The sequence below is a fragment of the Strix aluco genome, chromosome 10, assembly GCF_031877795.1.
Source record: "Strix aluco isolate bStrAlu1 chromosome 10, bStrAlu1.hap1, whole genome shotgun sequence".
Classification (NCBI taxonomy): Eukaryota; Metazoa; Chordata; class Aves; order Strigiformes; family Strigidae; genus Strix; species Strix aluco.
In genome coordinates this window covers 19,453,322-19,466,765 of record NC_133940.1, presented here as the reverse complement: position 1 = coordinate 19,466,765, position 13,444 = coordinate 19,453,322, and the positions used below count along the sequence as shown (strand labels likewise).

General features: G+C 38.5%; 1 protein-coding gene across 6 annotated transcripts in view; it reads left to right on the top strand.

The window, feature by feature from the left end:
- Positions 1 to 13,444, top strand: part of KLHL13 (kelch like family member 13) — a 90,290-nt gene that overhangs the window by 7,325 nt on the left and 69,521 nt on the right. For 2 of the 6 annotated variants that reach the window (XM_074834665.1, XM_074834660.1), the window contains exons 2-3: positions 3,234 to 3,298; positions 11,873 to 11,931. In XM_074834665.1, coding sequence (XP_074690766.1) covers positions 11,912 to 11,931 — 20 coding nt within the window. In that variant the 5' untranslated portion in view covers positions 3,234 to 3,298; positions 11,873 to 11,911. Of the gene's footprint in view, positions 1 to 1,819; positions 2,097 to 3,233; positions 3,299 to 11,656; positions 11,726 to 11,872; positions 11,932 to 13,444 lie in introns of those variants that run through there. The other 4 variants (XM_074834664.1, XM_074834662.1, XM_074834666.1 and 1 more) reach the window with 4 other exon arrangements.

The window sequence follows — 13,444 nt, the reverse complement described above, 5'->3', positions numbered from 1 at the left end:
TTTATTAATCCAATGGTCTTGCTGATCTATATACCTGATGGCATGCACTTCTAGAGAGTTTGCTATTTTTAGCTGATAGTAAATTTCAGGATTTCATACTTTTTTTTTAAAAGAAAATTTTAATCATTAGTAAGAAACTATACTGTATAGCCTTTAATGAGTACATTTAACTTATGTTAATACTATTCTATCTAGTCTATTGTCATAATTTTTTTTCCCCCTCTAAAATTGATGGTACTATTTAAGAGCCACAGTAATAGACCAAGATCTTGGTGTGATAGTGCTTCGCGTGCACAGACCAAATAGGCAGTTTCTGTTCCCAAAATTTGTTACGCTGCTATACTCTTTCACCTGTTATTTTCATGGGGTTTGTGTGTGGTGGGTGGGGTAACAGAATAACAAAACATGGTAGGCAACATTTTAGCATGCGTGTAGTCTAACTTTAGCTTTTTCAGCATTTAACATTTTAGCATTTTTCGCCTTCAAAACTTGTAGCCCTGAGGCAACTTGATAGATTTTACCAGCATCTCTTGCCTTTCTTCAAGGGCAGAGGCTTGCACGCAGTGTTGCTGTCAGTGCTCACGTGGCTGACTCGGCTCGAGGAGCTCTGCAAGTTGTATCTTCTCTGAGAGCTAGGGGAAATTACTTGCCTGGAAAGGGCTGAGCACATGAAAGCAAAACTTGCCCTCACACTTGTGTGATAAGTGTGCCAAGAGCCCTAGTTTCTTTTGGGATGCCAACAGGGGTTTCTTGTCTGGTTTTGCTGTTGGCCATCATTCCTGGTTTGTAGAAGGAGTAAGTATTTCAGTGAGGGGGCTGTAAACCTGTACCTCTGACAGCTGAGACAATTATGTGAGCTCTTTTGCAGAGTGCCAACCAAAATAAGCCGGGGTGGTTTAAACAGCCTAAATAATCACTCTTTGTATCAGTTGATCCTGAGTAAATAGGTTAGAAAGTACTTAAGAGCAGCTCAGTTGGTAGCCTTCTGGCAGAGAGCAGGGACAAGCAGCTGAGGGTGCTGAGTTCTTCCATGGCACAGCTGTATCTAGAGGAGATCCAAACCCAGGGCAGAGGTTCACAAGCTAAAAGGCTGCTTGACAGAAATGCAGCTTCTCCCCTGCAAGTAATCCTGCGATTACAAGTGAAGTGGGAGAATCCCAGTTCATTGTCCTTATAGGGAAGGATTGTGTTTTGTGGTTAGGCCGTTGTGATCTGCTGGTGTGGAGTGAAAGAAGTAGTGGTTAAATTTAGACATGGTTTATGGGGATGCAGGGGCTGGCTGTAGTGCTATCCTTGTTCTGCCATTGCTGCCAGGCTGGTGGGTGCTGTGGGACGTGGCGTGGGGCTGCTCTGCAGCAGTGTCCTGTCTTCCTCATGCACGTACAGAAAAGTCCAACCTGTGGTTATAACCAGCTCCCATTACTAGTTCAGATTGTTTATTCATTAATAAAATTAATGGTAGGAGGGAGTTGGGCTGGAAATGTGAATGTACAAGAGAAGAGGTTGCGTGGCAACACTTTACAGTCCCAAACATGGAGTCAAGAATAAATAATGGTGGAAAAAGAAAATGGAGGAGGAAAAAATGAGTGGGTTGGAGGAAAAACGCTATCTTTGTATTGAATTTATTGTTTCAGTGCCATCCCAGATGTGTCTAACAAGTCTGACATTGTTTGAGGTTTCCATTACTGAGAGCCTTTCATGAAGCTCTCCACTGTAATGCTTGTGTGTGTCACTGGAGTAGCCTGACACGGCTTTGCAGAGATGCAGGTTATGCAAAATGCTCTGATAGGGGATGGTGGGAAGCCTGGATCCTACTCCCAGTTTTAGAGGGCTTCTTGTCCCCACAAACTACTTTCTAACTTACTGTTTTTCTGGCTTTCTTCACCAAAATGTCATAAGAGGCTTCCTGATGACTTGTCTGTGTCATCACTGACACGTTAATATTCTTGTAATTCTGGAACATGCGTCTTGCTGATGGCTGGCATACATAGATATGCATCTGTAAAAAGCAAAATAATTTGAACCATTTTAAGGAGGAATATCAAAAAAAGCCAAGCTTCATGAAATAAGACTGCAATAACCTCTCTAATCTTCAGGTAACTCCTTTGTTTTGGTTAAGAAGTTTGAATGTCTCCTAGTGTTTCATTTCTTATCTGTTACTATTGGTTAACTTGCGGTTTCCTATGTGATTTTGTTGCCAGTATTGTTTCATTGTTTTAACTGGATGAATAACTTCAGGTCAGTAAGGGCTTGTAATTGAAAAAAGTATTCCTTCATTGAATTGTAGAAGTGACCCTCACTTATTGGTGCTAACTGAATGTGAGAATACGAGTTGCCAAGTGTAATGTTTAATTTTTCTTCTTTTCTGAGAGGAAATGCAGAGGAAGCAAAAGCTGGCAGTGTTGTTGCCGACGTTTCCTTACTCCGCTTTACACTAGAATGAATAAAAAAAAAATGACTGCCATTACAAATGACAATACTGTTAATTGCTCTTTGCATTTTGGGGGAACTTGCTGCTTTTTTCCTTTTCACTTGGGATTGCTATCGTTACAGGATTAAAAAGAAAAGCAGTGTCTCCAACTCCTGCTCTTCAGTTGTTCATTCTGGCCAGTAAGGTGACTTCCAAAGGGCTGTGAAACTTTTTGCTGCGACTTTGTGGTATTTCAACCCCATTATGACCAGTGTTCTTTTTGCCAGCCCAGCCAGATAATTTCCTGCTGTGATAGCAACTGTGGGATGAATTTATGAAAAGCATGCTCGACTTAGTATCATGATGCAAGGTGTTACTTATGTTAGGACTTCTGTACCTCCTGTGACTTGTATGCGTTTAGTGATTTACATAAAATGGTGGCTCTACTTCTGAGATATACAGAGAGACTGTCTGACTAGTTTAAAAGCAAAAATTAGCTCTGGTTCTTTTTCTTCTGCACTATTGTTGAAATTGATTTTTATTTGAAGCTGTGGTCTTGCAGTATAAAATACTTTGTATACATGGAAAAAGACTAGGACGCTGCAGATTTGTAGTGAGTGATGTGAACTTTCGCTCCAGGCAAGAAGTGGGCCTATCCAATTTTCCATTCACAGTGGAGATAGAGCTAAAAGAGCTGCAGAAGCCAATAGTTAACTCTGTTGGAGATGCTGTACCCTGCAGTTCTTTAAAATAACATCTACAGTGAATAATAGTGTGCAAACGTGTGTGACAATTTTTTTTCTCTTCCTGAACCTTGTTCTAGATGTCAAAATTAACCTGGACTACTTGGGAATGGCGAAACATAGCCCTGGGATCCTGCCATGAACAGTAAGAAAGTTGAGATGCTTTGTGTATGCAAATAATTATTTTTTTTTAATGGCTAAACCCCAGTGAAACTGTTCCTGTTCAATTAACATAACTAGGCAACACACTGTGTAGTTCAATATGGATGTGCTGCCAGCTTTTTGTGCAGTTAAAGAGACAGTACAGTAATTCAGAGGGGTGGCTCAGTAGGGAAGCACTCTTTGGGAAATGGCTCTGGGGAAGTCTGCAGCCAGTATGACACTGGAGGTGGGAAGGCTACTAGGGGTGGTGCGTTATGAAATGATTGAGGTGGTAGCTGCAGAATGCTTTCCTGCAATGTGAAATTATACTGTGAGACTCCATTGTTATCTAGCGTATGATTGTATCGAGACTATTGTCATGGGGTATCTTAAACACAAATTATTTTGAAATGTGATTAGACAAATTAGTGGAAGGAAAAAAGTGAATTGCGGAGTGGTAAAGACTATGTTCTGAATGCAGTTTGTGGGAAGGCACTAAAACGCTGGCTGAGGAACGCTGCTGGAGTGCAGTGTCGTGTTACTGGCATCACTCCTGAATTGGCTGCTGTTAGACAGGTAGCTGGGCTAAATAGGTCTTCAGTCTGACCTTTCATATCTGGCTCATGTGTTGTGTTTTCCTTATATGAAACTTAGCATTTAATAGATGTTGATTAAATGGTTTATGCATCCAAGAAAGCAGGCACCTTTAAAGATATTCTTGTGTTGATCAAAATACTCAGATACTTTTGTGTTGTTGGTAGCCTGAAACTTTCTAATTTGAAGGATACATAAATATTTGTGTATGTACATGCTCTGTATTCTTTATATAGCTTTTTCCAGATGTTGCAGTAGGCATCCTTAAATTGATGCATTGAAAATTATTCTGATGAATTTTCCCAGTACAAAATAGATGACTTATGAGAGACTGTGTGGGTGAGTAGCATGCTTGTAAAGTGTAAATTTTCAGCAGACGCTATTGATGCTATTTGTCAGCCTTCACTGGGACAGAAATTAGAAGGCTTTTGTATTGTTAAATATCATGATTTGGATATAGTCAATTGGAAATGAACAGCTCTTGGAAACTCTTGTATCTAAATTCTTCACAGCAGTTTAAATGTTTAACATGCAAATGTTCAAATGAAAAATATTTTATTTTCTTTTGTAGACCTCTGACCATGTCATGTTTAATTCTTCCATAGGAGCAGCGTTTTACCCAGGGCTTTCAAAAGCTGGTTGATATGCTTGAAATGTTAGGCACTGTTAATATCTTGAAAATCTTAGAACTCTCCTTTGATGAAAATACTGTAATTATTAAATTGTTGTGGATAAATTACTTAGTAGCCTTAAGTCATTTATTAGAACAATTGATAAAGACACAGGAAGCTGTTTAGTTCTTTGTACAAAACAGTGTATGTAACACAAGGAGATACTGTTAAGACTGATTGCTTTCAGCTTAGCTGAAAGAGATAAATGTATATATTTGTAGATTATGAAATAGTTTTGACATCTTAGCAGAATGCAGCTAAAGCTTCAGCTTACTTTTTCTGATCATGGATAGACTGAGCCAACAATTTAAGCTGTGCTGCTTGGAAGTAACACATTCATTCATTTTAAACTGTCCTATTTAACAAGCTTCACTGTTTGAAAGGTAAGGCAGGGAACTTTCCTGTTCGCAGGTTTGCTCTGACAAAACCTTATGATTTCTTGTGGAGTTGAGAGCAAATGTATGTAATATCAAAATAATTATGCATGTACAGTGTAGTTAAGAGGAATTTTAATGATTCTTGAGACAAATTGGGACATCTAGAATGGTCTTGGGTTTTTTGTTCCCTGCCAATCAGTTATCTAAAAGTTGTGTGGCTTCTCTGTCTCTTCTTTTGAGGTGGTTATTGGAGCCAAAAGAGATGGACTGTTGTACTGGTGTTCAAGGTCCTTGTGTTTGGGAGGTTCTTAATGTCCATTTCTAGGACAAGTAGCATTAGAAATCCAAATCTCATCTTGGCTGTTAATCCTATAGTGTTAGAAAATGTCCACATGCTACTAAGTAATAAGCTAAATTACCAACATGTGAAATGCATCTTATTCAACACTCATGTCATTTGTTTGGCTTATGATAAGCCACTGAGTGGTGTGTGCTATGTTGTGCTCTGGCTAGCCTTATGACCTAGCGTTCCCTGAATTATCAGTTCAGTGGTTGTGTCTTTTTAAGGTATGTTCAAAATAGCTGTTAGAAAACAGAGGAAAAGTAATGCCTTTAAGTTCATCTGCAACTTGGTGTTCCCTTAGCTTCCATCTTCACCCATTAACAGCACTCCAAAATTAGTAAGCTTGCTGATAGTGATTGGTGTTTGACATCATGCTGACTAACTTGATATAGAAGCATTTTTCTCAGGCCTTTATTTGCATATGTAGATTTTTTTTTCCCAAGGATGTGGTTTAGATGAAGCCTGCAGGTAAAGGATGTGGCTGAGGAAAGTAACAGCAGGTGTGAAGGCTCAGAGTTTAGTGGAAAGTGATTCCAAGGTGGCTTGTCACATGGTGACACAATGAATGGTGGCTTAAGAAATACCATGGGTTTAATTTCTCAGTGAAGGAGGTGGCTCTGATATTCTGGTGTGTGATATAGGAGAGGGGTACCTAAAGGTTTTTATAGCAGGAAATGGGGAAGTAGGCTTTAATGTTCTGGGCTTTTTTGCTATTATTGTCAGATAATGTATGCTGTCTATCCAAAAGTCACTTCTGAAGACTGGAACATTTCAGTCTACTGAAGTGTACATTATTTTACTAGGAAGCTCCACAGGATTTCACCTCCTATTGTTATCACTTATTTTCAGTCTGATGTGAACTGGCCTTTTCATTAACCTTTCTAGAGCAGTATTTAGTTGATTGCCTCTAAATCTGTGACATACACTCCCCACAATGGAGCTCCTGGTAAATGAAAGCAATCCATGTAGGGTAAGAGTTGTAACTGTACTTTCAGAGCTCTTGAGAGATAGTGATTAAAAACCTTCCTCCAGTTGTAACCACAGAGGCAGAAGCCCACATTGACTTTAACAGAGGAGTGGCTTGGAAAATGCTTGTAGTCTGGACATGGACAAACAGAAGTGTGGGCATTGTCATCTTTAGGGACCTGCTCTGGATTGTGAGTGTGGGGATAGCAGTGGGAGGGCAACAGTATTTTAAGCAGCTGCCGCTGCCAGACCATCTGGGTGCTGCGCACAGCTCTGAAGGATGCTTGGAGCTGCAGCTGTGGATGAAGAAGAGGTAGTGCAGATGTTTGGGCCAAGGGCAGAGGAGACAGAGCAGCTGGAGCTGCTATCCAAGCAACAAAGCTGATGTGAAGCCAGGAGAGTTACTAACCTGTCAGGTCTGCATGGCTCTGCCTGGGAGCTGGCTTGTCTCACCGGTGCTTTCCTATGTTTTGGGACACTGGTCCCTGCTGCCTCCTTGTCCCCTCCCTGTGCTGGCGCCTTAAAATCACTGTCACTACAGTGTGTTTTCTGCTGCCGCCTCCTCCTTGTCCCCTTCTCCCTTGTCTCAGGCTGGGATTGCTGTGTGTGGAGCTGGTCTTGTTAGGGTTCAACCTATTTAGAGAAAAGTCCATTCATTTCAGGGAGTTGGATTGCTGAAGCTCCTGATTTTGAGAGCATAACATAAGGGCATCCAATATGGCATAGCATCTTCCCGTTGCCTATGGTGCCATTTTAAACTGCAGGTGTTTTACTTGGATGTGATTTATAAGCAGTGTATTAATGGTTCGATCTTCTTGAGAGAACTGTTTTCTCTTGCTATATGATTGGAATACTATACTGAGAAGCTTCATTTTTATACGTGAAATGTTGCTGAAGACTACTAAGCTTGTGTGAACACGCTGAAGCTTGGTTTATTTTGTGTACTTAAAATAGGTTGAATAAAATTTTTATTTAACATTTTTAAAGTACATTAACAAAGGACATTATGTACTTGCCGTTAATGAGCATGGTAGCATTGCTTTTGGTGGGTAAAACTTATTTACTTAATACAATTACTAAATTTCTGTTAGGATAAGATCTGTTCTGCTACATAGAGTTGTATTTCAACAGTTTATTTGCTTCCTTCATGACACTGAGTTTCTCAAAATGCAGTATCTCACCTGACTGAAGCAAATTGGTAGCTTCAGTTGTATCTTCTGTAGTCTAAGATACGGGGTTTCTTTTGTGCATGGACTTGATCTTTATTGAAAATGTTTAAATACTTATATAATACTAGTTTGTAGGTGGAAAATAGTAATGACTCTACTTGTTAATTATTGATTATCAGGTGATATTTGATATGTGCTAATGCTGCTCTCAGGTAATGCAACACGGGTGCCTGTTATAAAAACTGGGAAGCTATGCTAATGTCTAGAAACGCGTACAAAGTTCACACTGAAAACTGCCTACATCAAGCTATTCTACATCCTACTTTTAAGATAGGAACTCATTTTTAGGCATATACTTCTCTGTATTTGGAGAGAGATTCTCTTATTATTACTTCTTATTTAGAGGTTAAAGCAGTTCTTTGAAGAGTACAGTTCAATGTCAGATTTAATCAGCTGCCGCTAAAAGGAACAATGCTGCTTCCTTCCGCTCTTTGCGCGGTTGCTCAGTGGGTGCCGGGGACGTGTGGCTGCCACCAGGTGAGTGGGATCACCTTGCTTGTCTGATGGGAGGCAGTGAGTGGTAGCTACGCTGGGTGCTGCTTGCCTTCCAACAGCTATTTTCTGCTGAATTGTGCAACTGCTTGGTTTGTTAGGTTCAGCAGAAGGTAGGCAAGTGGTAGTTAGGTTGAACTAAGTGTAATGTGGAACTGTATCCTTCATTAATGTTCCCAGGCTAGAATTTAGCCTCTTGCTCCCTGTGGATTTAGTCAACAGTCTGTTTTTCAGCAGTTCTGTTTTGTTATGGTTTTAATTTTCATTGGCTACTGTGCTAGAGAAAGGACTGCATTAATGTTGTAGGTCAGGCTAAATCACAGCATCATCCGGCTTTGTGATTTCTGAGCATCGTTTGAAAACAAATTGCTTCCTGTAGAAATGTGTTTGCTGAGGTCTGTCATCTGATCTGACAAGTCTATTTTTCATGTTCGCTGTATGCTCATATGTTTGCCACTGAGGATGAGTGGGCTTGTTCATTTAATGGCTTCCTAGACTGTGCCCCACACACCTTATTGTACAGTCTTTGACATGTCTTGTGTCACTTATTTGATGTTGTTCCTAAAGACCTGACTAACTGATACAAGTAACGTACGTAAGCCATGTGCATAGTCTATCAACTCTGAAAAATCTGGAGTGTTCTGATAAAAGATGAAATACAGGCATAAAAATAAAACAAGTTACTTTCACAGGGTGTCTGCTAAGTGAGTTGTGTGCACTGGCATATGACCAACACATGTAATGTTTTTATTTATTTTATAGAGTTGGAATTAGAAATAGTTTAATTTCTCTCTGAAATGCTAATCAATTTTACATGAGTCTGAACCACACCCCTTTTAAATTGTTTTCTTAAATTCATCCTGAAGGTTAAAACAAATATAATAGGTTATAAAGGAAATGAATCGTTATTCATAAATATATGTACTTGCTTTTGCATATCTGAAATAATGACTGCAAAATATAACAGCAGCAACAAGAGCAAACACCACAAACCAGAGATCTGAGGAACTTGCACACCAGTGAGAAATTCAGTCCCCAGGTCCTGGCAGGGGGAGCAAGTTAGTGCTGGTGATGAGATTTGTCCTTTCTGTGGATGTAGTTAGTAGCTGCAAAGTTGTAAGTGGAGGTGTGAATTTTTCATATTTGTGTGTTGAGCATGTAAAGTCAATAGTGAGGATGGAGAAGTTATAGCAGCTCTGTTGTTACAGTTGGAAGTTAACTAAAACTCTTCTGAGTATGAAAAATTTTATTTTTAACATGGAATTTGAACGATCTGAATTTCTCTGGTATTGAGACTTGATAAGTATTCCTCATACACTTACTGAGTTTTGTAGTTTATTGGAAGAAAATCCATCAGTTGTTTTAGAACTTGTGTTCATCAGCTTGCCCACCCTATACTATTTGTTTTTATAACCTTTAGTTTTCTCCTGTGTACAGGAAAAAAAAAAAATGCCTGTAGCATTTCTCATGATTTTCTACTGCAAGCCAGCCAGGCAGCTCCGCAGAGGTAGTTTCTTTTGTCCCATCAGCAGTGGTTTTAAAAAAAAAATGCCCCAAATGTAATAAAAAGAAAAATTCAGCTTTCACCTTGCAGTATAATTGGCTCAGCTTCCTTTCACAAGCAGAGTAATGTGAGCGGATAACATAAGCTGTTTTGCTAAAACCTCGTCCCAGAGAAACCTTCAGGGAGGAGTTACACAGATAGAAGGGATTTAATTTTTGAAGTCACTCTTAATAGCTTTTTATTTGAAGCCAGGCAGCAGGGTTAAAGTTATTAAAAGTAGTACTGACTGTATATAAACAGTTTGGCCAGTCTAATGTGTTAAACAGTCTCTGGAAGAAGTTGAAACTGATCTTTTCAGGAATTCAGGTCTAGTTTAGTCAGGAACAGCAAAAATTTACTGTATGCTACTAACACTTTTTTCTTCAAAAACTTTAAGAAACTTGCGGCTAAGTTGACCTGGAGTGACCTGTTTAGGGAAATTATGTAAAATGGGAGGATTAAAAAAAATTATTTTTATTTGTCATCAATAATTGAAAGGTTTATCTTCCCAATTTTTAAGTAAGCTGTAGTGAACAGTATAGTTGATACATACAGATAAGCAACCCTATTAAGACCACATCAAAGGAATGTGGTTTTGACCTCAATGAGCAGGTGTATGGAAAGAAGATGCTTAACTATATACGCAAACCCATCTGTAGTGTATGCTTGCCCAAGAGCAGGCCAACTTCATTTATTTCTTAGCATTAATTTAATCCCAAACTTGAAGTTTTGTGAAGTTAAGGACCACCTGTCTTTTGATCCCTTCATATTGTGATGTAGTGTATTTGCCTCATCAGAGGAGCTTGTGGAAGGCCCACAGGATGGTAAAACAAGGAATGAGGCTGCAGTATCCATCCTAATTACATTAACCACACTGCTCATCACGTAGGACTTTGCAGATAACTATTTCTGAGAATGATGGTAGGAAAGCAGTTCACATGTACATGTACTCTTTGAACATGTTTTATGATGGAGGACCGATAAAACATATCCTGTTTACTCAGCAGACTTCTTTGAGAGGAAAACCTGAAGTTTATTTGAAACAAGAGGATGTCCCGAGGTGCAGCAACACCAGGAGTTAAGAACCACCTTATTCTACCAGCTGCTCTAGCATCAGTGGAAGGGAGTGGGCAAACCAGATGCTGTTAAGCAATTCTGTTTGCTGCCTCCATTATGGCATGTTTAAAGTATTGCAAAGCACACACTGAGCTTACAATTCATGCTTGTAAATACCATGTGTGATTTCCTTCCACTAAATGTCTAAATCTGCTTTAACAAAATAAAAGTTTAGACAGGCTCCTAAATTAGCATTGCTTGTGACCTACTCTCTGAAGTCAGAATTTCATTTGTAATGGTACAGAGCAATTAAAGGGGAAAGGATGATTTGCAGAAGTTTGTTTTCTGTTTTTATATATAACTGACCTGTTATTTCAAATCTGTTACAGATTTACTGTTTTGTGACCATATCTAAAAATACTAATTTACTTTTGTATGTTAAAAGTATTAAGAAATAGGAATTTCTGCTTTGGGCTGTGAATTAATAGTAAATTGCTTTAAAGAAATATTTAATTCATACAGCTACTATTTTTTTATCATTCACTTATGTTTATCAATTGAAAATATAAAAGACCAAAAATCAGAAGAGTGGCTTTTTTCAGGGGTATTGCATATTTTATATTTTGCAATGCTTGCTGCTAAATGATGTCAGCAAATTGAAATGTTACAACTGTTTCACTGTCCCTTCAAGTGGAAATATGAGTTCACAATCTTGAATATAGTCTGTAGTCTTTCATTTTGGTTAGTGGCTGTAAGATATACTCTTGAGACATAAAAAAAATTAAACAAGGAGTTTTTTATCAACTATATTAGATCTTAAAAATGGAACTCATTAAAATTTTGGCCTCTTCTGTACAAATTAATGTGATTACATCTTGCACATAAATAATTCGAGCTGTTTCTCTCTAAAAATAAAAGGTGACTTTAATGAGTCACAGCTTCCATTATAGTAAATTGTTCATGGGATAGGCAGGCTCAGGAACAACTGGGTTAAACCAAGAGATTATTTGAAAAATCTAGGGCATGTGCTCTCTCGGTTCAGTTGATTAGTTTTCATAATTCATCCTTGTTTCCACAGCAAAGAGCAGTGTAATACATGCAAACAAGAAGCAATTTTCTTCCTTTTGTGCTCCTTTATCTCTGTAATTTTACTGGAGAAAGTTAGTGAAATGGGGAAAAAGTCATATTGTGTGTGAATGTTTAGAATGAATTTTTGTTTTGTGAAAATCCATGGGATCTGAGAGGCAGATGCTATTTTGGGGTGTCTGTCTGTAACTCTGCTTCAATTCTTTTCTGTTTGACTACAGGTGCATGAAGAACAGAGGAGATATTTCCGCTTATCAGAGATGATGTGGAGAGACACTTTGTGAGTAACTGATGTGTGTTTTTGAAAAAGCCCAAAATGCTAATGTGGGAATCTTTCTTTTTTTCCTTAGAATAGCTGTGGCATTTGCCTAGCGGTTTCATTTGGTTCTGGAAAGCTGTGAATATAGAGCCCTTCATGGAAACCATAAGACAAAGCTGATCATTGAAATAAAGAGCTGGAAGACAGAGCAATAGAATATGTATGGTTTCATAAATGATTAACCATGATATCTAACTTTTCTAGAGTGGCTTTTACTGTTGACTGCTGAATGTGATCTAGACATCAGTAAAAACCCCTGACATTGGAACCTGTAGTAGGGTTCACTTGGTACTTACAGAAGGTCTTCTGTTAAGCTTACAGGTGCTACCTATTGTACGTGACAGGTCATTAACACTTTATTGTCCTTGTCTAATTTTGATTGGAAGTCTGATATATTTGCTGTGAAGAAGATGGGAACAGTAGCAGTCAGTAGCAGCTTTTCTGAAAGTTTTCAGTTCCTGTCTGCTGGACCACACAGTGTTGTGGGAGCATGCAGCTAAACTACGCTCCCAAAATATTACAGGAAAGGAAGAACCTCTATGACACAATATAACTGTACCTAAATAAGTATTTAAAAGATTTACTTTTGTGCAAACAAGGTCACTTTTTCTGAGCACAATTAGGTGATGCAGTGATATCTGTCAGATGGACTCCATAAATATGCTGTTTCTAGCACTGTAGACTCATCAGCCAGCTCTTTCCTTTGGGGCAATTAGTCCCAGTGTTTCCTTTTTTTTGCCAAATTTCCAGTAACAGTTGAGAATTAAAGCAGCATGTTATTTTAGGATTTTCCATGATAGCCTTCATGCTTTTTTTTTTTTTTTTGTTTTAAGTGTAATATGAGTAATGTGGTTTTGAGAGCTTTGTTTTAAACCATAAGCTTTGATACTCTGGAGCTACTGCTTTATTCTAATGATAATTATCTAGGAGAATGGTGTCACAACATTGTGGACAACTTCAGCGCTTTTCTTGTCACTGAATAGCTCACGTTAGAAGAACTGTTACCTCAGGCATCTTAATTTCTAAATATTTTTGCATTTGTATTAATGCTACACCATGAAAATTCTGTTCCTACATTGAAAAATACCCTTTTATTATAATAGACTAGTAATTGCTTAAACTCATAGGTAGGAACCAGTTTGGGTTCTTAGATGGGATTTGCCTTTTGTGTTACCTAGATGTAAGGAAAATATTTTAAAATGATCTTTAGGCTTCCCTTGTCCTGGAGCCCTTTGCATATTTTCATAGATAGGGTTTTGTGATTTGTAGTTTAGTAACTACTTTTAAAAAATTGTTATTAATGCTTAATTTCTTCCTTCTGGGATAAGGTTTGGCATCTGCAAATAGTGGCTGGCAGTCTGTCTTGCTTTCAGTCAAGAGAAAATCTGCTTCAAGATAATACTGGCTTGTAGTCATCTTTCCCTGGCTTCTTCCAGGCTCTGCTTGCCAGTTCAGGAAGGCTGCGGGAGGATTT